Raw genomic sequence first — 23,484 nt, 5'->3', positions numbered from 1 at the left:
GCATCTTTCGACTGCGCCGAGAACAATCACTCAAACGCGACTGTCGCTCTGCTCCCGGAGACCTGGATTCCTTTGCCCGTGTCCTGGTGGGTGGAGGTATGATGTATGGTGCGTGGCACTGAATTCCAGAGCACAATCAAGCGACTGAGAGTCTGCGTGGTGCTGGGAATCCCGACGGCATTGACTCACTTTGAGTTCCGTGCGTAAACAGAAACAGATGGCCACGCTGTCCAACTAGTTTCTCTTCCACCGGCTCGCGTGATGGCACATGGGGACAAACAGGAGGAAGATGTCGGGTTCCTCATGCCAGTTTTATTTTTGCTTTGTTCCCACTTGAGTCGCACACATCGAAACTGCTTTGGCATTTGAAGTTCATTGTATTAATAATTCAGGTGGAGCACGGTGAGATGGAGAGATAGTCTTTGCTGGGCAGATGAATTAATGAAATACAATGTTCTCTAAATTAAATCACACAACACTTATCTGGCCTTGCATTGGTCATACAATGAATGTGGAAAAACACCAGATGTTAAGTGAATAATATGAAAATGTAAAGATGTGAATTGTGAAACTGCTGCAAACCTTCTCACACACACTGTAGCGTCTCTGCATTTGGAAGCTGAGTGCGTCTTGTAATGTTGCAGAGCAGCAGCGGCCTGTCAGGGGAGCTTTCGGGAGTTGTTAAAGCAGCGTGAGCGTGAGCGTGCCCCTACAGCAGAAACATGGATTATAGATCAGCATATCTCGTCCCAGCTCCCCTCATACAGAGCCGAGGCCGACCTGCAATATGTTCACTGTGACTGGGTTTAGTGAGAGGATGACTTCCTATGATGCTCTCTCTGTGGGGAACATAAGAAATGTCTTCCAATTTAGTTTACTGCAAATGAGCATTTTGTGGAATATTATCAAAATGAACAATGTCTAATAGAAATAAAGTTGCTAGTATTCCACTATTGACTCAGGATATTTGTTTTGTGTTTTCTTTGCAGAGACAAGCATCTGGAGCAATGACTGGAAACAGCAAACCATCTGCTGGCCAAGGTATTTTATAACCATCATGCTCATCAAGTATGCAGAAATACAGAATGTTACTAATGTTTTTTACCAATTTATTGTAAGGAGCAGCTTCTCGATTACATATAGGAAGAGAACAAAGCTTTGGCTAGTTTGCCCTTTTGTTATTTAGGAAAATATGATTTTGATTATCATGCAATAAAATACAAAACCCCACAAAAATGAAAACTCCAATTCTACAGCTCATCTGATTGTAATTTGATTTGAATAACAAAGTATATCTAGGAAATGGATAAGAATGTATGGATAGAATAGATGAAATATAATATATACTGTATATATATATTTCATACTAGTAGAATTATATCTTACACAAGCACAATCAATCACAGTAGAAATTGCATGCATTAGTTGATATAGAGACAGTATTCAAAGGTAAGGGACAATCCTTGAATCACTTATTGTTTTAGAATCATAAATGATCTCCCATCAGTCCTCGTGATTGTAGAACTCATCTGTTCGCAGATGACACAATTACGTATACATTAAAATCTCCAAACCAGTCGCTACAAATGAATTTGAATTTCATAAATGGTGTTAAGTGCAGAACTGTCATGCTGGCAAAGTTGGCCTATGCAAGAACAAAGTCCTGTTTCTATAATGAGATGAATCTGAATCAGTCGGACATTTCCTGTCTGGCTTGAATTACCAGTAGTTAACTTAGCTTTAAAAAAAACACAACTAATATTATGATGAATATACATTTAACAGGTTGTGTCCTGTTACTTGGTCTCCTAGTTTCAGCCATGCAAGAGGATACTGTATATCTTTTAAGTGCTTTCTGCAGTCTGCACATCCACAAAATTAGGTTTCACGGCAGCATATGATACAATACACGGAGGAATCACTGAGTGTAATCTCCTCCACTCCTTGAAGTGAACCTTCTCCTAACACAATGGATACGGCAGGTTAATAGCAGCCCATTCCCTGCTAAATGGCTCCGTGGCCCCATTCGGCACATAAAGCAGCCCTATGCACCTGGAGACCATGTGTCACCTCTCTCCTCTCTCCAGGGCTGCTGATAACGCTGTTAGGACCCCGTGTTGAAATGGATTTCTGTCCCAACTTCTGGGATGATGAAGTGTATTGCACTATGGCTCAGTCCGCAGGGAAACATCTCAACAGTGATCAGGAGGGATTTTAGGCAGCTTAATTGGATTTCATAGAGGCATGAATTGCATTCATTTGACATTTGCCCATTTCTACATTTATCACACACTTTTTCACTTATATTGCTTTTTGCTTTAGGAAGGTTACTGAACTCTAATTCACTCCAATAAATGAACAGTGTTGTAAAGCTTTGCATAAGTTTCTTCCATCATTTATATCATATTTATTCAACACATTATCACAATATTAAACATCGGAGAATCTACATTATAAAAGAGAGATGGAAAGAAATAAAGAGATGATGATCCCTTGTCAGTAAAGATGTTGAACACATACAAACATTTACATACATACACCATCAGTTACTTGTGTTTACCGGCAAATTCACAGAATATAATATTTTATCTCTTTGAATTTGAATTTATTAAGAGAAAGAGAACAGGACGCACAGAAACGTTTCCCCCAAACATCTTCATCATGAATATTGTGAATATTTTCTTCACATCGGTTTCACACGTTTTTCAATGGAAAGTTGCTTTTTACTTAATGTCAACTGGATAGCTGTGATGACCTGTTGGGACTGACTGAAAGGGCACCATGCCTGTATAAAAAATAATAACTTTTTCACCCTTTTCCTTCGGACACAATTGCTTAGTTTGAGGGAATAAATTCCATTGTTTGTTAATATATTGTAGTCGAACCCGTGGTTCAGTTTTTATTGCTTGACTTCACCGTTTTGTGGTTTAGTTGCTCAGTGCTCTTTAGACTGGGCCGTCATCAATCATAGTCCATACAATATTAGGAAGCTTTAAGTCCCACAGGAACCAATTTGACCGTGACCTTTCACAAACCTCTTATGGAAATACTCCCATCATTCATTGGGGCAATATGATTCATTCATGCAGCAGCACGACAAATTACTGAAACTGTGATGTGCCCCCTGTGGTGTAAAGGTCATCGATGCCGAGGAGCAGGTGTCATTTTAGAGAAGGAATGCGTGTGTGTGTGTGTGTGTGTGAGAGAGACAGAGTGTTTATGTGGCTTCTGCAATCATGAAATATGAATTTGTTTTCATTGCCACGCGTGTCATCCAAGGGCCTCAAGGTCAACAAAAGGTTCCAACCAAACGTAAGTAGGCCATTTGGAAAAATCCCTGTTTATGCTGCAGCGCTCACGTCCCACAGGAGGTCAGCACAGTCATGCACGGAGCACTGTGCTGCATGACAACTGAGTTGCTCCAATAAATAACTCACTGGGTCACATCGCATAAACCAAATCCTTTTCACTTGTTTTGATCTGCTTTTTGTCTGTTTGCACTGACTTGGCTTCAGTCTTCACTGTACACTCATTATTTGGGCACTTCAGGATGTGTGTGTGTTTTTTTTTACTGTATATTATGTTTTTTTTGTAATATTGAACCTTTAAATCTGCAGTTATTTTTCCTCTCCTTTCAACGAGGCTTGTCTTCACCATCTTCACACAGGATGGTGTTATACAGTATGAATACGTACAAGTTTGACTACAAGTCTGCTGCTATTTATAAATGGATGATTAGATGAGTCTGTCTCCTGTCATAAAAGACCAATGTGTTCTCTCTTAGACTGTGGAGGGCAGCGAACCTTCTTCGTTGATATGTGGGCTTCTGTACTGTCCTTTTATTGAATGTCAGACATCTGTAATGACATTTACATCTGATATGAGGTCACCCAACGAATGAACAACGGAAAGAAATGCACATAAAACCTGTTTTCTCTGCATGTTTTATGAGTGATCCCTCTCTTTGAATAAACTCTTTGTCAGTAATATACGTTTTTTTTTACCCTGACAAGGATCAAAATTAAGGAAGAAATAAAGAACAGACTAATTCTCAGGGCAAGATGACACAGTCCCGGATGGTTCCCATAGAAAATTGCAGGGAAGCAGCGCCATGCTGCTCCGTGCTGCTCTTTAGCGGAGGCGGGGATGCGCATTTGCCAAACCAAGCAGTTCCTCTTCATTTGCATTTTTTAATATGGAAGTATATTGATGAAAAAAACTTAGAGAGAGCGCAGACCAAATTCTGTACTTCTGTACTGCTTTGAGCTATATGCTAATGTCAGAATGCTAACATGCTGATGAAAATGAATCAATGTATCATATTCACCTTCTCAATGTGTTAGCATGCTAATATTTGCCGGTTAGCACTAAACACAAAGTACAGTACTGGGAAATATTTGACCATCACCCATAGAGTAGTTGTGCCTGAGAGGCAATGTGAGGGACATCTGCATTCTGCTTAGAAATGTTGTCATCATAAATAACATAAAACAAGTTTGAGTTCGAAGATATGCAAGTTGGGTTAATTGGAGACTCTACATTGCCAATGTCAATGTGAATGACTGTCTGTCTCTTTGTATGTCAGCCCTGTGACTGACTGGCAACCTGTCCAGGGTGCACCCACCTCTGGCCCGATGTCAGCTGGGATCGGCTCCAGCCCCCCCCCCCCCCCCCCCCCCCCCGACCCTCTAAAGGATAAGCAGGGATAGCTAATGGAGGGTTGACTGAAGTTTGAGTATGATCAAGAGATTTGTGAATCCCCCCCCCCCTTTCTCTACAGATGAGAAGAACAAGAACAACCTCCCCCAGGACTTCGACATCGACATGGAGAACCCGGAGACGGAGAAGGCCGCCGTGGCCATCCAGTCGCAGTTCAGGAGATTCCAGAAAAAGAAGCAGGATGTGAAGTCGTAGAGCGGAGTGCCGTCACTTGATGGACCTGGTCTTGCATGTCATTCAAACTGCATCGTCATGAACTGAAAAGGAAGGGTGGGGGTGGGGTTCCTGAAGGTGGAGGGTCGGGTGGTGGGGTGGGGTTTGGGGCTAAATAGTAACTTCGTGAAAGTCTGTGTGTAATTACAAACTTATAATGACTATGATATACAAAAATGATACATTATCAAATTCTGGGTGTGTGTATTTAAATCTTTGCTATAATTGAGCTGTTTTTGTTTTTTACTTCAATGACACAGTGGAGCATAGTTTAATAGTTGAATAGTTTGTCTTATGTCACAATCAGTGTAATATACCCATGTGAACAACAAGATAAAATAAGTCTTCTCATAAATTATCAAACACTGATTATCTATAAATCAGGGGGGAATATAAAGCCACATGCATTGCTGTGATTGACACTTTAACTGGCGTCACGATTCCATCAAATGTCTTAGCAAAGAGTCTTAATCAAAAGATTGTTCAGCTCCACTGGAGGTCTGTTAATGGCATTTCCCTCCGGCTGGGTAAAATGGTTCCATACAGTTACCAGTGCTTTCACGCAGTATGAGTGATGCTTTTAAAATCAAATCAATGTCTAATTTGTATTGGGACGTCGGAGGTCTCCCCTCCATCACTTCTTTTCATCTGATGACATGAACCTCTGAGCTGTGTGTCTTTCTTGAGACGCTAGATGTTGTGTTGGTTTCCATTGTTCTTGTTCCAACGTGATTTAAACCACTTCATTGTTCAGTTGCCTCACACATGTGAAACTGTACACACACACACACACACACATGTATGCATGCAACCCTGCACAGATACACACACACAACACACACATAAAGAGAAATAATTAAAGATATTGTAACGGAGTGCAAGTTGATTTACTTTCAACCAAATTGTTCCGGTTAGCGGAGGTGACTTGTTGCAGGGGGAATGGTGGTCTAGACCTGCTCTATATGAAAAGTTTGACCTTGCAATGAACTCAATCTTTTGTTTGTAAGATTGAATAAAATAATCAAATAAACGGATGATACACAGACCTGGAATATATCAACAACTACTTTCAAAAGAGAACTGTTCAGCGGTGTTGGGATTCCACCAGCCTGAATGAGTCAGTGTCCGAGTCACCTCATCCTGGTATTGCAGGTTGGAGATATGTAGAAGAAGGTGGCAAACACTGCAGCAAGGCCCGTCATAAAGGTTGGCTGGACCCCTGACATATGATCCTCTATTAAACATGGTATCCAACATAAGAAAAGGAGAGTGAAAATAATGATCATAGGGAAACGTTTTAAAATCTACTGCTGCATTTAACTTGACTTACATCCAAAACAGCTGTTAACTAGCTAAAAATAATCTCAAATACTGCAGCAGAATACACTGTTAGTTTTAGGCACTTTACTGAAAATGCCAACGTTAAATAAAATGAGTGGCAAAAGATAGTATAGTAAGATTCCAGTGTCAGAGGGTGGAGAGAATATCTGTAACAGAAAAAGACACGGCTAATGTGTCGGGTAAAAGCTTTGTGGGATTGGACGATCTGCAACAAAAGAGCAAAAAGGGTGCTAATTGAAAACCTTGATGTAATTAAGGAAACAGATAACTAAGACAATCCTTGATGCAGAGCAGACGATGAATGAGCTAGAAATAAACAGAACTAGAAACACAGCAACGAAGACTCACATACTTCTTAGAACAGAGAAGATTAATAGCGTCAGAATGGGTTTAGGAAATGAAGATGAAATAGAGAAATCCTTTAATAAGCCAATGACTCTAAGGACTGCTAATTCAAATGAATGAGATGCGCATAGCTGGAAGGTTAAAGTGGGGCCAGAGCTATGTGATTTGTTCGATACAGTTAACGGAATCCTCCAAGTATGTGTCATTAGTCCAGTGTTATTTAACATCATAGTCAATGATATTTTGATGAATCTATAGATATGCTCATCACTATATGCCGATGGCTGAGCTCTGTGGATCAAGGGAGAGATGACACAAGTGTGCTGAGAAAGATTATAATCTATAGGGAGGCTATTCTCAAGGTAGAACAATGATCATAGAATGGAAGATGTAAACTAAAACAGATAGGTTGATGAGCAAAAGCTCCATTCATGAGGGCAACCGATGGAAAAAGTAAAGGAATTTAACTACTTGGGAATTTGGCTTGACAAAAAGATGTACATTTAAAGTACATGCTGAACTAAAACCAGAAACTAAATGTTTAAAAAGTAATCTCAGTAGCAGCTAAACCTCTCAAAAAAATTCGGACTTCTTCAGAGTTCAAAACAAAGTCTTTAGAATTAGCATTGTGGCAGTGAGATCACCTCTAATATCGCTGTGTTGGTGGAATTGGGAGAAACCCCACTAGAGCTCAGAAGGGACAAACTTGCATTGGCTTTCTGGATTGCTCTTAAAGGATGTGGGGATGAAAACACCACTAAAATCAGAAGAACACGATGGTAGAAAAACAATGTTTTGATTTTCTTAATCTAGTAAGTAACGCTCTCCTCAGGCTAAGGTTGATTTTATTATCATGGAGCTGAAGACAGATTGGGTGGAAAGTGAAGGACACTGTGCAAACCAGTATATAAGGAATTGTTTTTATAATTACTTATAGATATTTACTGACCGCTCAAAAGACCAAAATGATCGTGCAGGAACAGAATTACAGACACACTATCGGTCTACATGGTTGAGACGATGGCAGCGATTGTTGGTCTCCAGTCGGTGGAGGAAGTGAGACCATAGGATGGTGCTTTGTATTGAATCTGCAGCAGTTCTCCTAAGTTTACGGACTATGAAGCCAATTAGGTAAGATATACTGTGAGACATTTCTCAGTGTTTGATTCAGAGATCACTAAAAGATTACTCAATAACAGTCATATAGGCATTGCATTTGGTAAAGGGGAAGGTAAAGCACGGATCAAAAAGAAAATATCTGAACTTTGGCTAAAAATGTATGATGAGGACACTGAAGGCAGAACATACCATAAAGTTCAAAAGACAGTTAGAACACAGAGTATAAAGGAAGAAGTAGAAGAGAGGAGGTAGTTCTACAGATTAAGGTTTGATCACACAGGTTTGAATAAGACACTTTCTATGGAGAAAAACAAGTACACATGTACGTGCACATTGTAATAGTTAATACATATTCATGCACCATGTCAAACTCAGAGAGGGGTAAAGGGTTAATTAACACAGGATTATTTAATAGAATATAGACTTTGTTTTTTTTAATGTTTTATATCATGTTACTTTTACAGGAAAACTAGATCCCGTTCTACATACACGGGAGGCAGGTGGCAGTATGCAGCTAAACATTGGTAGAAGAAGAAGAAGAAGAAGAAAAAGAAGAAGAGGAAAAGGAAATGGCGCACAAATTGAATGGAGTGAGTAGTGAATGCTGTGTTATTTCATTGTGCGTGTCCTCTGAGATCAGCACCGTCAAAGACAATGAATACGTGTCCGCTGCGGTCCGCGTTTTGTAAACGCTGTCATGCGCCCGTGTCCGCGTGCAACACAACCTGCACACATGCGCACGTGCCCAGTCTGCAACACTGATTGTGGACAGACTAGAGCGAATGCATCACGGATCATCTTTCCAGCAGGAGGCTTCAGCAGTGACAACAACTCCTCTCAAAGCAGGTGAATACACTGCTCCAAAGAAAAGAAGGGAACACTTTAATCACACCAAATATTCAAGTTGAAAATCTTTATTGACATAGTGATATCTTCACTTTTGTGCCTTTATTCAAGAAAACACAATAACATTACCAATTTGTGAAAAACTGCTGCAGGGGTATATGATCAACATATAAATAAATAAAATATGAATATATATATATATATATATATATATATGTATATATATATATATATATATATATATATATAATGTAAAGAAAGTCATAGCATAACATAGTCAAAAAAAGTTATAGTACAGCAGGTTAAAAATAATACTCAGAAAGTCATAGTGTAGTTTGCTGAAAAAAGTAAAGAAAGCCAAAGCATTGTGTTGAACCAGATGCTAGAAGGTGTAATACAGTCCCTGACAAAAGTCTTGTCGCTTGGGTACAAGTTGACCTTAAGTGCCCCTCAAATATATTTGTAATCAATTTTTTTTACAAGAAATGGCTAATTTCAATCCCAACAGCTTTTGAAATAATGTTTTGGTGCCAAACGAAACTGCTGAAAAGTATTCTAACGTTCACAGCTTGGTAAAGCCCACTGAGTCAGTTTTTGCAAAGACAAAAGTCTTGTCGCCTTGTCATATGATGCACCCAATCCTAGATTACAGTCTCACCTGTGATCAATAATTGATCAATCAATTAGTGGGTGTGTATAAAAAGAACCCCAGCACACCAGACCTTCACATCAACTGCAACTTGACCTCTGACAACATGCCTAAGATTCACCCTGAGACCAAAGCGTTGATTATCAAGAGGCTGAAGACCAGATCCACTGCTGAGGTGGCTGACACCTTCAATGTGTCTCAGCATTAAGTACAAAGAATAAGAAAAATAATTGAAGAGACTGGAGATGTTTTTGACAAGCCCAGGTCCGGCAGACCTCGCAAAACAACTGCTCGGGAGGACCGTTTGTTGGCTTGAAAATCCAAGGCCAGCCCCTTTTCCACTGCAGCAGAGCTCCACCAGGCCTGGTCACCTCAAGTCCCCGTGTCAACCAGGACAGTTTGTAGAATTCTGTCTCGAAATGGCCTCCATTGTCAAATCAGTGCCCAGAAACCATCACTAAACAAAAGGCAATTCCAAGGCCCACAGCCTGCTAAAAGGATGGACGGTGGAAAAGTGGCAGAAGTTGGATTTCTCAGATGAATCTTCGGTTGAATTACATCACAGCCGCCGCAAATATTGCAGGAGACCTACTGGAGCCAACATGGATCTGAGATTCACCCAGAAAACAGTTAAGTTTGGTGGCGGAAAAATCATGGTCTGGGGTTACATCCAGTATGGGGGTGTGCGAGAGATTTGCAGGGTGGAAGGCAATATCAATAGCCTAAAATATCAAGAAGTATTAGCTACCTCTTACATTCCCAACCATAAAAGGGGTCAAATTTTGCAGCAGGATCGCATACTTCCATCTCTACATCAAAGTTCCTCAAGGCGAAGAAGATCATGGTGCTCCAGGACTGGCCAGCCCAGTCACCAGACATGAACATCATTGAGCATGTCTGGGGTAGAATGAAAGAGGAAGCATGGAAAACGAAACCAAAGCATCTTGATGTACTCTGGGAGGCATGTTAGACTGCTTTCTTTGCTATTCCTGATGACTTCATCAATAAATTGTATGAATCATTGTCGAACCGCATGGATTCAGTCCTTCAAGCTCATGGAAGTCATACAAGATATTAAATATGGATCTCACAGCACCACTACTTAATTCACTGATGTTATGAAACATATTTTTGTATTTGAAGTAAATTATTTGTTCAATTTTCACATTACTCTCTGTAGGCGTCAAAACTTTTGTCTTGCCAAAATCTGACCTTTCTGTGTTCATTAAATGATCAATCTTTCTTCAGTGATGCAAATTTATTTTAGTATATCAAACATAATTTGGGAGGGTTTTAGCTTTCATATGAGCCATTTCTGAAACCAATGGATTAATTAAAAGTCAGGTTATAAGCTGTTGTTTCTACAAAATGGATAAGTGACAAGACTTTTGTCAGGGACTGTAGTATAAAAGGTCAAAAACGTCATCGTATAGTATGTCCAAAAAAGGTCCGAACAGATGACACAGTATAGTATCTCGAAATAAATCATAATAAAGAGATACAAAACTCTTTGGATAGTGTGTTGAAAAATTCATAGAAAAAGCCAAGTATAGTATGAAAAAGTTGTATTATTTGATATCGAAAAGCCAGAAATAAGTCACAGTTTAGTCTGTAAAGAAGTCATAGTATAGTATGCCTTAAAAACAATGATATGGAATGTGATAAAAGACATGTTCTTGTAGTAACTGGCACATTTATGTGAATGTGAAGCAAATTCTCACGTCGTCCTCTCCCCAGAGGAGCTACGTTTCCTGACCAAATCTGAGGATGACCAAGTTTCTTCGCTCACTTCATGCACTTCGTTTTCTACTCGATGAATCGTATCTGCCGCATTTACAATTCCATTTTTTTAAATTTATTTTTGGGGGTGATGACATCATAACATATGACAACAGAAATTCAAAGCTTCATTCGAAAACCTCAATAGAAGCTTCGAAATATATCATATTATTTTAATTCGGACAATAATTGATGAGGATGAAGAGCTTTTCACCTCTCCTCACCTCGATACCCTGGTCTCCATGCAGCCCATTGCTCCTCTTCCAACACCTTGTATCTTTTCTCTGACAATCAACAAAGAAGACAAATAAGCTACCTCAATGCTGCATTCTGAAGCTCTGGTCATGAGACACTATCACATTCTCAGGAAGTGTAAATCAAACTGAATGAGATCTGAATGTTCATGTCTATTACAGACCATATCCTTCATTTACATGCATTTTCAAGAAGTTTACAACGAAGCTAAAGAGTCTTGAATTTAAAATATGTTGTACGCTTTTCAATATTCAAACACAGCAATCACAACACAGCTGGTAATTATATTTAAAAAAAAATCCTACCTCAGAAGATGTTGTCTCAGTTGGTCTGCATAACCTTCCCCTTCTTCCCAGATGTCATCCATTGAGGCTGCATATCTATGACAAATAAAAGCACCTGTCATAACATGCAACATGGCAGACAGTTAAAATAAAAACCATCATAGCACAATAGTACTATTTTATAGAATTTATAGTTATATAATAGCCAGCATTAACACTGGAAAGTGTATTGCAGACTGATATTCTAGATCCTGTTCTACATGCTGTGGTCCAGTAGGTGGCGATACGCACATAAAGTTTGGCATTGCAATCGGTCAAAAAACTTGAGGAAGAAGACGAGTACGTTAGTTTACATTATCACAGCTTAGGAAACAAGTGATGATCATTAGCGACACACATTAGCTTTTAACAGCAAGCAGCAGCGCTATTTAAATGAATTTGTTTCTTAAACTCTACAATCTTACATTAATTGCGAGTGTTGCGTTTATTATCAGCCGTTGTTCTCCTGCCCATCCGCCATTATCTTTTTTCTTTCCCCAAGATACTGTTCACGAGCCTGTAATGCTAGGCGTGTCGCTTTAGTTTGGTGCTCGTGATACTAATCCACAGGTGGAGTTGATTACCTCTTACAAGAACAGTTGAAAAAGTTTAACAATAGCGATAAAAAAACGCCATGTTCCTTCTCACAACAATCTTGTATTGTCGTCGGGCCTCATTCGATAGAGGTTGACTGCTAGGTCTTAGCTGTTAGCTTACAACTGTTGTTAGCTGTTAGCTTACAACTGTTGTTCGCTGTTAGCTTACAACTGTTGTTAGCTAACAATAGACTGTAAGACGCAGTGTTCATGTGTTTGTTCAGCAACTATCTGCCCCAATCTATCTTTAATTCCCGCATCTCTGTATTCTTTACTTTGGTTTGTCGTTAAGTGGTTCATGCTGGTGGAGACGAATGAATAAAGTGAATCCGACTGGTCGGGTGCCATTTTGGATGATGGCTCCGAGTGGTCAAACTAAGACTGGCACAAACACAACATACCAAAACAATTCAGGCGAAAACACTTGTGGAAATAGGATATATGAATACATAAGACGTCATCCACTATTATCTCTTGTTTTTCAGTCATATTTGATGCAATCTGTTGAACTTCATTGTAAAGATTCTTCAGTGCCACATCAGACCAATATTAGAATATATCACTGTCCCTCAGTCAATAATCCAATAAACTTATTCAAAAGGAGAAAATGTACTCCAACAAATGAAACACAAATGCCTGCTATCAACTGCAAACTGTTCAGGAAAGTAACAATGCAATGAGGACTGTTTATTACATCTACGTTAAATGCTTCACATTTTCACTATCATTTTCCCAGCGCTGCGAGCGACAGCTTCATATTTCTCAGGCTGATCAGCAGGAAGGATTTATTTCACCCGAACCTGATTTCTGACAGCAGTTATCAAGCGCAATGTAAATCTGTTGCCGTGCTTAATTTGTTGTGCACTTAAGCAGTGGATGGCAGACATGATGCTGAGTAATGCATCTAATTTAAGACCATGGAAGTAATCTAGCAGGCCAGACATGTGATGCTGAGGCAGAAGCTTCAGGGTTGCAGGTTGGAAATCCATCAATTAATAAACCAGTTTAAGAAGGAAATCTTTTATAATGCTCAAAACGATATGACTGCACACTTTGGTAAGATTTAGATTCATTTTCATAAGATATTGGTGTCATTTGTGTGACATTTAAATGTGCAGGCTTTATGAAAGGAGACACTGATGGGTTTTAATGCTCAGCACAGTTTATAATAACTTAATCCTGGGATTGCCTACATTTCTTAGAATGCCTTTTGACAGCTCTACGTCATACATGTTGGTGACCAACTGCTTGAAGGGGTCATGGCTTTAACAAGTCTAGCTGCATTACATTCTTGTCCTCTGAGGCTTAGTTGGTGGGGAAACTGATTTCTCAGGTTGTCCAAACTTACTCAGCCATTCCTTCATTTCCCTCACCTGCTTCTTCTGGGTTAAGAAGGCTGGAGCTTATCCCAACATGCACAAGAAATGCAAACTGCATCATCATTTTATAAGAAAGTGTTCACTTTAGACTGCCTTTAAAGAAGTCAGGCTGCTGTAACATCACAAAGTGGCAGTTTTCAGATTGCACACAGCAGGCTTATGTTGGCTGCAAATATTTGGGATGAAATGAATGGAAGGAGATGGATTAGTGAGCACCGTAACTCTTTACAACACCATTACAGAATCCCAGAGGATGATTTGACTGAGCAACATTATCAACATCTCATTGCTGACTACGTTTGGGACGCCTCACTGCTGTTATGATGAAACTACGGGCGAGGATTCAGGGTCTCTCGATGAGATCTCGAACCAAACAGCCAGAGAGCAGCGCCTGCTTCTCCTCCACACCACCATCAGTCACTCATGTCAAACCCGTGGAGGACACTTTGGGGAACAGCCATTTTATTAATCAAATTTGAACTTTTGTGTTAGTTTCTCTTTATTCCAGTGCCACCATGGTGAACACTCATGTTAAAAATAAAAAGTGACATCTTTTTTTTTTTTTTCTCGTTAAAATGTATAATCATAATGAAGACAGTTAATCATAGAAACTAATCATATAAACTGACATAATGACCTCACAGCATTTTGGATCAAACTCTTCTCCCTTCAGGCTAACTCAAAGAAACAGAAAGAACAGAAATGGGCCAGGGTAGACAGGAACAGAAAAAAAACAGCTTCTTACGTATATCCACATTTTTTTTTTTTAGATATTTCCCATAGACATTATAGGTTTGGTTTGAAGGGGGGATTCTGCTGGATTGTCTCACGATTTTTTTTTTCCCTGTAGAGGAGCATCACTGCAATGCAGTGACAGTAAATCTACTGAGGAGAGTGAGAGCCCTGAAGACTCTACCTAGTGCACTGAGAGTAAGGGGATCTATCTGGACACACTTGAGTCGGGTGTTGTGAAGTGCAAACCATTAGTTCTCTAAACCCTCCCTATTCTAGCTAACATCATTTACCACCCTGGCAAACAAGCAGTGGCAAACTACACCTGAATACATAGCTGGAGTGTGACCGGCCCTGTAAGTATACTCACAACATAGTTATTTTTCATCATTACAGTACAGTATAGAGCAATAGTTTTCATATACTTTTCATATCTTTTTTCATATTGCACCATCAGAGAATGGGACACAGAGAAAGATCAACAGAGACTCCATTTCCTAATTAAAACGAGATATGTGCAAACATGACTAAGGACTTTATTAACCAAATCAATTCTTCCCTGTAATATCCACAAATAAAAGTGATTTCTCTTTTTATATATATATTTATAGTAATAAGAATAATAAATCTTCACATTGGATCATTTCATAGTGTGACAAAATGCTCGACTGGGCTGTCCAGCCTCGATCGTAATCCTCATTGTCTTTTAATTGGTCAGTCCCCATGCATCCATAGGAAATAGATTTTTTTTTTCTTCAAAAAAAGTAACAATTTGAGAGCAGCTGAAAAGTTTGGACTGGTGTCAATTGCTTTCATTCCAAGATTTCTCCCGAGTTTCATTCAGTGTTTCAGAAGGATATTCCATAGGAAAAAAACGACTCCAAAGCGTCATCCTCCACTCCAGAAAAAAAAGATGTCCGGGTTCTTATGAAAACATTGTAGTAATGGTGGTAATAGATCATTTGGTAATCAATAATTAATGATCATTAATAGCTGACAACTAACAATTAATAATCACTGATTAATTATAAAGAATTAACAATAATCAAGAATAAATAACGCTCCCTCGTTACTCAATTAGTTTGGCAAAACTCTGGCTCGAGTCGTTTCCGATGAGTGAATTTTTTCTCAAGTGAAACAAAAAAAAAAGAAATACAAAGAAGAGATAAAAGAAAGCTCTAAAATAAATAAAAGGAGATTAGTAAAAGTGACCCCGCCCTTGGAGAGAGGGGGAGGGGGGGGGGCGTATATACAGAACTGCGTGGTGAAAGTCAGTTTACTGCACTTGAGTGTTAAGTCCAGTGTTAGAGTGAGTTCTAGTCCCGCCCTAGGTGCCCCTGCTGTTATACCAGCGTGTAGGACTTTGCGTAGGGGTTGCTGCACGGTTTGAGATGTCCTCGCGAGTCCAGCAGGGACTCCTGGGAGGTGCTGAGCTTGGCGGCCTGGGCCAGCTCCGAGCCCTCTCTGTGGGGCAGTGTGGCTGCGGAGCCAGGCTGCCACTGGGCCACTGGGTCCCTGTTGGCCTGAGGGGCCTCTGTGGGCGTCGGGGGCGCCATGCGCGAGGGCCGCTTCAGCGAGCGACTCTTCTGGGGCTCCAGGCAGGCCTGACCCATGGCCGCTCTCTCCCCGCTAGCTGTCCCCCTGGATGACCCAGAGCAGGTCATGCCTCGGTTTAGCAGGAAGTCCATGCGCAGGTAGGGAGGAAGGTGAACCAACTCGCCACCTGCAGGACAACACACACAGATGAGATTTAAGTATAAGAGAAAACATTCCTGTATGATATTTATTAACTTCAATCTTAAATGTAAGAATCTAAAAAGCATCAAAAAGCTGTTAAAAAACACCAAGTAGCTGTAGCAAGCTAACATTCCACGTGGAGCTGACTCCATGTGTTTGTTTTGGAAGACTTTGTTCATAATCTGGTCCACAGAAGAGTCCATCTTTTTACTCACCTTCATAGGTGATGGAAATACAGCTTTGTCATCATCTTATGAAGCAATAAATCAAGTGTTTATTCAGTATGACCGCACACACATTAAAGCTGTCCTCTTGTGTCCTTGCTCTGAGACCGACCTCATCTAATTTAATGGTAAGATCTCACCCTCAACCTTCATCCCCTGTCACTGTTGACTTACTATTACAATATTACTATTATATGACTATAGGCAGGATACAAATCTAAATCTCAAAAGATTGTCTGGATGCATCGTCTCATTAGCATCTTTATTTAGGTGTTAAAACCTCAATCAATCAATGTTGGTACAAGAAATGAAATTGACTTTCACATTCAGTTTTAACAAAGCGTCCACAGGTTCCACCCTCAGATTTGCAAGATTTGAATTGAGCTCTCATGAATATTTTAGTCAGCGGTGTGAAATATTTATCTACTTATAATCTGGGATGTCCAATTTTATTTAACTCGGTTTGAATTTTCGATTTTATGGCTCCCCAGTGTCTTTCTTTCTTAAAGACTTTGAGCTCAGTCTAACTGAGACAATCAGTAAATTGAAAACATTTTGCAACACTTCATCTGGATTCACTGTCGGTATCAGTTAAGGGTTGGATATTAATATTAGACAGGAAGTTTAAGTTTAGGGATTAGTGTCATAATGAGGCCAGTTGCAATTAAAGGTTAGCATGCCGTGGGGGGCTCAGGCAGAGACGGGTCTGTGGCCTCACCCGGTCTGTGGGCCTTGGGCACGGCCATGTTCATGACCCGGCTGACGTCCTGAGGCTTTGGCGGGGAAGCAGTGAAGCGGCAGATGCCCGATTCGGACGGCGTGCTGGAGGTCAGGCTGTCCGTGTAGTCGTTGGTGCCCGCCGTCATCTGCTCTGAGGAAGTGTCAGAGATGAAGCATTCGGTGATGGTGAACTTGGCGTGGCGCAGCTGCTCCTCCATCTTGGCGTGCTCGTAGGCTCTGGCGAGCTCCTCGTAGGTGGAGGACGCGCTCTCTGTCGACACCATGCTGCTCCGCGCTCGGTCTGAACATGGGGCCGGGGTTAGTGGGGGATTAGTGTCGAGAGTTAGTGGCAGAATTGTTGGGATGTCACTTTGTTAAAGGTGTCAGACAACGGATACTGATTTGCTGTTAGAGATGACGAGTAGCGTGATACTGGTAAGCTATACGTTTCAAAGGACGGTGTCCTGATGTGTTGCTTACCTGTGTCCTGAGATGGGCTGACGCTGTAGCTGTCGCTTTCCTTGTCGACGGAGCCTGCAACTCTGGGGGTGGGCAGCCTCCAGTCGGTGCTGAGAGTGTGGGAGGAGACAGGGGGGTGCGGGCGGTTCAGGGTCCACTGGCTGGCGTAGCGGTTGCGAGCGGCTGGTCCGGCTTTGGCTGTGCGGCGGGCGGTGGGGTCTGAGAGTGAGGAGGAGAACGCAGAGTGTTTATGCGGGTCATGGGAGAGACTAAACTCAATGAACTGGTCATGGAAGCAATAGTAATGGTGATTAATTCCCCGCATCGGATATCAGCAGCCACGACAATCTGGACACACATGGAGCTATTGACTGACGTTATCAACCAAAAGTCACACCTTGCAGTCATGTCGTCATGCGAGAAATACAGGAATAACAGAAACTGACACACGTAAAATAAGAAAATAAAAATGTAAAGCACTAGAGACTCAGACCTGCCAGAATGTTAACCATCATTACCATGAGTCCAATCTTTCCATTAGAAATTATAAATTCAATGCAGTTGAAGGCTAATGTGCAACAGCTCAGTCAGTTAACTTGTGTTATTATTATGTGAACGCATCTAGGCCCTGACTTCATCACTCCCCACAGTGAAGATAATATCTTATATGCAGCTGGTATTGATGCTCCAAAATATGCAACCATGTGCCAGCAAAGGCAGTGAAAAAAAAGATGGCTGAACGCCAGTGAACGGTGCAGGATGTAACATTAAACTCTCCCTTGCAAATGTCCTTCAAGGAAGGATATGATCTATAAGATATGTAAGATATATGATGGTAAACAAAAGGCCCATCAACAGAGGAAAAATAGAAAGGGAAAGAAAACACTGCTTGGAAACGTATCTGGGAAAACAACAGACACAAACAAAACTCATGTACATTTTATGCATTTGAAAAAAAAAAAAAAACGTCCGTACTGGACTTACTGGTTCCTGGTCTGGCATCGGACACATCCACCAGTGGACCAGTGGCCTGGGACAGGGACTGGTAGTGGACTGTGTGGGTGACTGTGGACGACTTCTGTTTCTGGGTCTCCCCGAAGTCGTTATCAGTCAGTAACACAGTGGACCTGTCGTCTGTGGGACAGCGACAAAAAACAAGCTCAGCACCACGATAACCAGGTTTATTTTCTGTATGAATTACTCTGGAGTTTCTTATATGGCAGCGGTGCACACTAGCGGTGATCTTACCAACAGTTTCCATGGTGTCTCTCTCCTCGATCAGGAGCTGGGCTCTGGGGATGTCAATGTGCATGCGGAGCGTCTGTTGCTGTTTGTTGATTGGCTCTGCTGGACGTGTGTTTTTACTGGGGAGCACAAACAAAAAAAAACACTTAATTACGGAATCTCCTGTTGCTATTTATTAATGTCAGATAGTTGTTGACCATTCTTACCTCATAAGCATCTCAGCCAAACTTTTAGCATCTGGGAAAACAAACGGAGAAAACATCATATTATTTGTTGAACCTGAGAAAAAAAGAGGCTAAGATCCGTCCCGCTAGATGTACTCTCGTCTCACCACGGAGCCTCTTGAGCCTCTGCTCCCTCCTCCTCCTCCTGAACACCAGCAGCCCGATGAAGATGACGACGATGGCCACCAACACGCTGGAAATGGTCACCATCATCTTCAAACCCTCGCCGCCCCCGTGGTGGTCCTCGCTCACATTGGGAGCCTTCACCAACGGTGCGATGGTACCTGGAGGGAAGTCAATACGGTGTGCGGGTTATGACAGATACCGGTGCTCCGCCCACAAGGGCTTTATGACATTATTCCCATGAAAGAGAACTGCGTTGTCGTAGAAATTCCAAAAAACAAAACCATTTGATTTGTGTCATCTAGTGACCGCTGCTGAATGACAGCTATCATGTTGAGTTTATCCATTGTAAACCTTTTACAAACTATTTCACTCACTGTGGCATTCAGTAGGCTTGTGATGGAGGTATCATAAGCAGCAACACACAAACAGCCACTGGAGTCAGCATGAAATGGGTTTTATATCGTCCAATTTATCAACCACATTGAGTTCTGCCATTACCGGAAAAAGGGATTTATCCCTCTTTGCATTAAACTTCTATTGTTAGTCAGACTCACTATGCTACAGTTCCTGGAAACATAGGTGTTTTGTCACAGATTCTCTGCTTGCTCAACCGTCAGAGTGCCAGTGTTACTATTATACTACCTCTGGAGCAGACAGTGAATCATACACTTCCCTGACACTTTCAGCAGGCCGTGACAGATATTTCCGTGGCTCCGTTCCCTGTGAATAAATGAGTCGGAAACGGTATTGGTGTGTTAACTCACTTCCATCATAGCTGAGTGTCGCGAACTTGACTCTCTTCTCGGCGTAGCCGGCGCTGTTGTAGACTTTCATCTGCAGCTCGTACCAGGTGGCCTCCTGCAGGTCGTACAGGATGTAGCTCTTGGTGAGGGAGGTGCGCTGTGCCGTGGTCCACGAGGGCGCCTCGACGGCCCGATACTCCAAGGTGAAGGAGGTGATGGGGCATCCGCCGTTATTCCAGCCGTTCAGGTTGAGCTTGACCCGGGTGACGTTGATGCTGGTGAACAGCTCCTGTTCTTTAGAGTACTGAGGTTCTGCAGAGAGCGGAGAAGGAAAGCCTCAGTGTGTTAAGATAGTAAGAATGAACCTGCTAACCAGGCCACATGTGCTTAGTGCGGACAGAAACTTAACAAGAATAAATGTTGGGCTCCAACTAACACATATTTTCATTATCAAATAATGTGCCAATTATTTACTCAATTAATCATTTGGTCCAAAAAAACATTTTTTTTGTTAGACCAAAAATGTTATACTCGATCCATTATTGTAGAAGACTAAGAACACTATTTAACTTTTTAATAAAAAATGCAGATAGCAATAAATCGATAATCAAAATAGTTGCCTATTCATTCCAATCATTCAGTTCTTATTAAATGTAAATGTAATGTACCATGTGATTTTAACAAGTTACATTATATTTTGCAGTATCCTGGTTCATCTAATAATCAATTACATAATTGGGAAAGAAAAAAGCAACATGTGTGGAAAGAAATAACTTTATCATATCATAATTCATTCTCATAACAGGTGTTTTTCTTCTCATTTAGAAGGACGTTATATAATATGTTTTAAGTAATTGGAAAACTACGCTGCGTTTATCACACGACTACAAGGTTACTGCGAAAAATGGCACTAAATAAAGCCTCTGGAAAGTGTTAATAAATAAATAAACACAACTTTTGAAGTTTGCTTCCACTACATATGTGAATCCTCCACTTATAAAAATAATAACTAAATACTTTGATAGTGTAATGTCTCAAAATCTATAGAATCAATAATATAATATTTGTTTATACCTTTCCCATGAGTCTTTGCCTCAATGATCTCACTGATGCGTCCCGGCCCCACTGCATTCTGGGCTGTGAGAGTGAACTTGTACCAGGTGCCACACTTGAGGTTCTCCAGCCGATAGGAGCGCTCACTGGGACTGATGGCGAAGTTGCCCCACTGCTCGCTGTTATCCTCCGAGTACTGCAGGATGTAGCCTGGAAGACAACACGTGGGGAAATAAATGTTAAAGTTGCAATCTTGAAGCTCTCCGTTGGCTGCACCTATGGCGATAAGGGGTGGCTGCAGTTCAATACTTGAATGAACAGGAAAAAACAAAAACAAAAAAAAAAACACTTAAAAAGACAAGTAGGGTTGTGTCTGCCTGACCTCTTATGGAGCTGCCTCCGTTGTCTCCAGGGATCCAGGAGAGGGTTATTGAGGTGGTGGTCGTCTTAGTCACTGTGAGGCGAGGCTGGTCAGGTGGAACTGAAGCAAACAGAACAGACAAATGACTGATTGTTAGGACTAGTTTCAGGAGAAATAAATGTGTCCCACAAAGAGCGTTTACTGGAAGCATCAACACCAATCCAGAGGATCTCAACATCCCCTGTGTGAAGCCGTTAGTTGTTAAGGGTTGATACAGAAATGCAGATTTGTTTGAACATGTTGTATGTCTTACCTTGAACCTGCAGGTTGAGGACGATCTTGTCCGACCCAAAGCTATTGCTGGCCACACAAGTGTAGTTCCCAGAATCCTCTGCTTTCACGGTGCGAATAACAAGGCTGCCGTTGCCGTGGACGCTGCGCCGGCTGTCAATCGCAACAGGTGCTGGTGTTCCATTGCTGAAACAGACACGTTTAGAATTAGCGTTGTTTCCTGTGTCGCACAGTCACTTTGAGACAGGATACTACTGTTTGAGACCGTATTCACCCGTATTTATGTATTACAACACCTTCCAGTGTACTCACATCTCCTTCAGCCACTTAATGGTTGGGGATGGATCACCCACTGCTTTACAAGGCAGCACAATATCCCTCATCCAGGGGGTCGTAACGGTCCTGTTGAAGGTCAGGATCCGAGCTGGAGCTGCAGAAACCCACACGTTTCATCAGCCCACAGACGACACGCAGTAACAAACACACGTGTTGTTGTTTTCTAAATGACTTCAGATTCCTTCACATTTGTTGTCCTTTCCTTCAATCTAACCCTTTAGCTCACCGATTTAGGGATACAGGTCTAATGGTGTTTTCCTTCTACATCTGAGCAGTGGGAGAGGAGGGGGGGCCTAGACCTCAGACAGAATGTGAAAGTCCTGATAGGAGCTCTAGAACTCCAGACACCACGGGGGTCTATCGTGTTAAGTGTTGAAACGGTCAATTGCAGTGTTATTTACGTTCAGCCGATGCTCCCCTCCCGGTCTTCTTATACAAATGAGGGGGAAGCAGAGTATCCAAAAAGGGATTCTGATGAATTTGAACTTGCTTGAAAAATCTCATGGCAGTAAAAGTCACTAATTGGTCTTACTGCAGTAACATGGTATACGTTATATTATATGCTGCCAAATGCTGTGATTTCCCTCCACACTTGTGTTTCAACCTGAAGTCTCAAAATGATGCATCCCATCTTGCATAGTATAGTCCCATCAGGCACGTAGACGAAGACACCATTTGCCTTTTTCAGGCAGACATAGGCAATCTGCCTTTAGATCAAATGTGGAGCAAAGTTTTGGTTTTATTCAGCGCTGACTAACAAACTGCACCAAAGATGGGCTCCACCTACCCTCGGCCATGGGTTTGACGGTAATGATTTCACTGGCGTTTCCACGGCCTGCAGCGGTGACGGCCACCACCCAGATGCTGTACTGACGGTTCCTGCTCAGGTTGGGGATGCGGTAGAAGAACACGTCTGGGGCCGCCTCAAACTCACTGCTCACCTGGACGAGGGAAGACATTCAGGATGGTCATAACTTGCTGCTGCAGATCAAACATATTCTACAAAGTCATTAAATGCTGACTTAATATTAAAGGGACAAACGGATGTGGCAACGGCTGGAGTAAAATGGCTCAAGACAGACAGGGATGGCACCTTTTTAATCAATGGACCTATGTTCCGCCGGGAATACAAAGGCCGAAGTAAGTTAAAGGATAAGTCTGGTGATGTTATATATTTTTCATATTTTCAACAAATCCCAATAAAAAAATAAAAACCAACAATGAATGTATCCTACTAACAAATATTGTGTGTGTATCCAACACCAGATCTATCTGTTTCCTCTGTGTGACAGAGCTCCACTCCAAATACTCTTAAAAACAAATCAATGAGCTATATAGTTCAGTTTGTGGATCCCGCATACACCGACCAGACCTTTCAGCCTGATTACTCTCTGCTGGAAGGTTCCAGCTGTGATGCACCTGTACCCATACCCAGATGTGATGTCACGTTATACTGACACACCCTTTAATATGCGTCGACATTACTGAAGCAAGGTAGAAGTTAAACCACTGGGGGTCAGCAAAGACAGGATGTTCAGCTGGCGTCTCAACAACTGAAAATGTAGTTACCGATTAATATCAGCGTTCATTTGGCAACTTTGGCTGCTAAATGCTCCACTATGATCACTGGCTAGTCTCTAACGCAGCCTGTCTGCTCTTTGCTGCTGGG

At 41.5% G+C, this 23,484-nt stretch overlaps 2 protein-coding genes across 3 annotated transcripts in view; one reads left to right on the top strand and one right to left on the bottom strand.

Annotated features, from left to right (window-relative positions):
* Nucleotides 1-994: 994 nt before the first annotated feature.
* Nucleotides 995-4,914, top strand: pcp4a (Purkinje cell protein 4a; the record flags this gene model as incomplete). The annotated part of the gene is made up of 2 exons (XM_079172185.1): nucleotides 995-1,041; nucleotides 4,781-4,914. Exons 1-2 carry the CDS (start codon nucleotides 1,008-1,010, stop codon nucleotides 4,912-4,914), a joined length of 168 nt encoding a protein of 55 aa, XP_079028311.1. The 5' UTR covers nucleotides 995-1,007.
* A 10,725-nt stretch (nucleotides 4,915-15,639) lies between these two features.
* LOC306704555 (cell adhesion molecule DSCAM-like) overlaps nucleotides 15,640-23,484 on the bottom strand; it is a gene marked incomplete at both ends in the record, with an annotated part of 90,338 nt that continues 82,493 nt past the window's right edge. Inside the window, 13 exons of one of the 2 annotated variants that reach the window (XM_079170953.1) lie at nucleotides 15,640-16,019; nucleotides 16,976-17,278; nucleotides 17,458-17,655; nucleotides 18,412-18,570; nucleotides 18,685-18,800; nucleotides 18,888-18,918; nucleotides 19,013-19,189; nucleotides 19,796-20,086; nucleotides 20,849-21,037; nucleotides 21,210-21,308; nucleotides 21,502-21,665; nucleotides 21,792-21,909; nucleotides 22,603-22,756. In XM_079170953.1, the coding sequence (XP_079027079.1) occupies nucleotides 15,640-16,019; nucleotides 16,976-17,278; nucleotides 17,458-17,655; nucleotides 18,412-18,570; nucleotides 18,685-18,800; nucleotides 18,888-18,918; nucleotides 19,013-19,189; nucleotides 19,796-20,086; nucleotides 20,849-21,037; nucleotides 21,210-21,308; nucleotides 21,502-21,665; nucleotides 21,792-21,909; nucleotides 22,603-22,756 (2,379 nt within the window). The remainder of the gene's footprint in view (nucleotides 16,020-16,975; nucleotides 17,279-17,457; nucleotides 17,656-18,411; nucleotides 18,571-18,684; nucleotides 18,801-18,887; nucleotides 18,919-19,012; nucleotides 19,190-19,795; nucleotides 20,087-20,848; nucleotides 21,038-21,209; nucleotides 21,309-21,501; nucleotides 21,666-21,791; nucleotides 21,910-22,602; nucleotides 22,757-23,484) is intronic. The other variant, XM_079170954.1, reaches the window with a different exon arrangement.

The sequence above is a fragment of the Pholis gunnellus genome (genome assembly GCF_910591455.1).
Source record: "Pholis gunnellus genome assembly, chromosome: 13".
NCBI classification, from domain to species: Eukaryota; Metazoa; Chordata; class Actinopteri; order Perciformes; family Pholidae; genus Pholis; species Pholis gunnellus.
The sequence above is the reverse complement of the archived record's forward strand: the minus strand, read 5'-3'. Positions and strand labels throughout refer to the sequence as shown.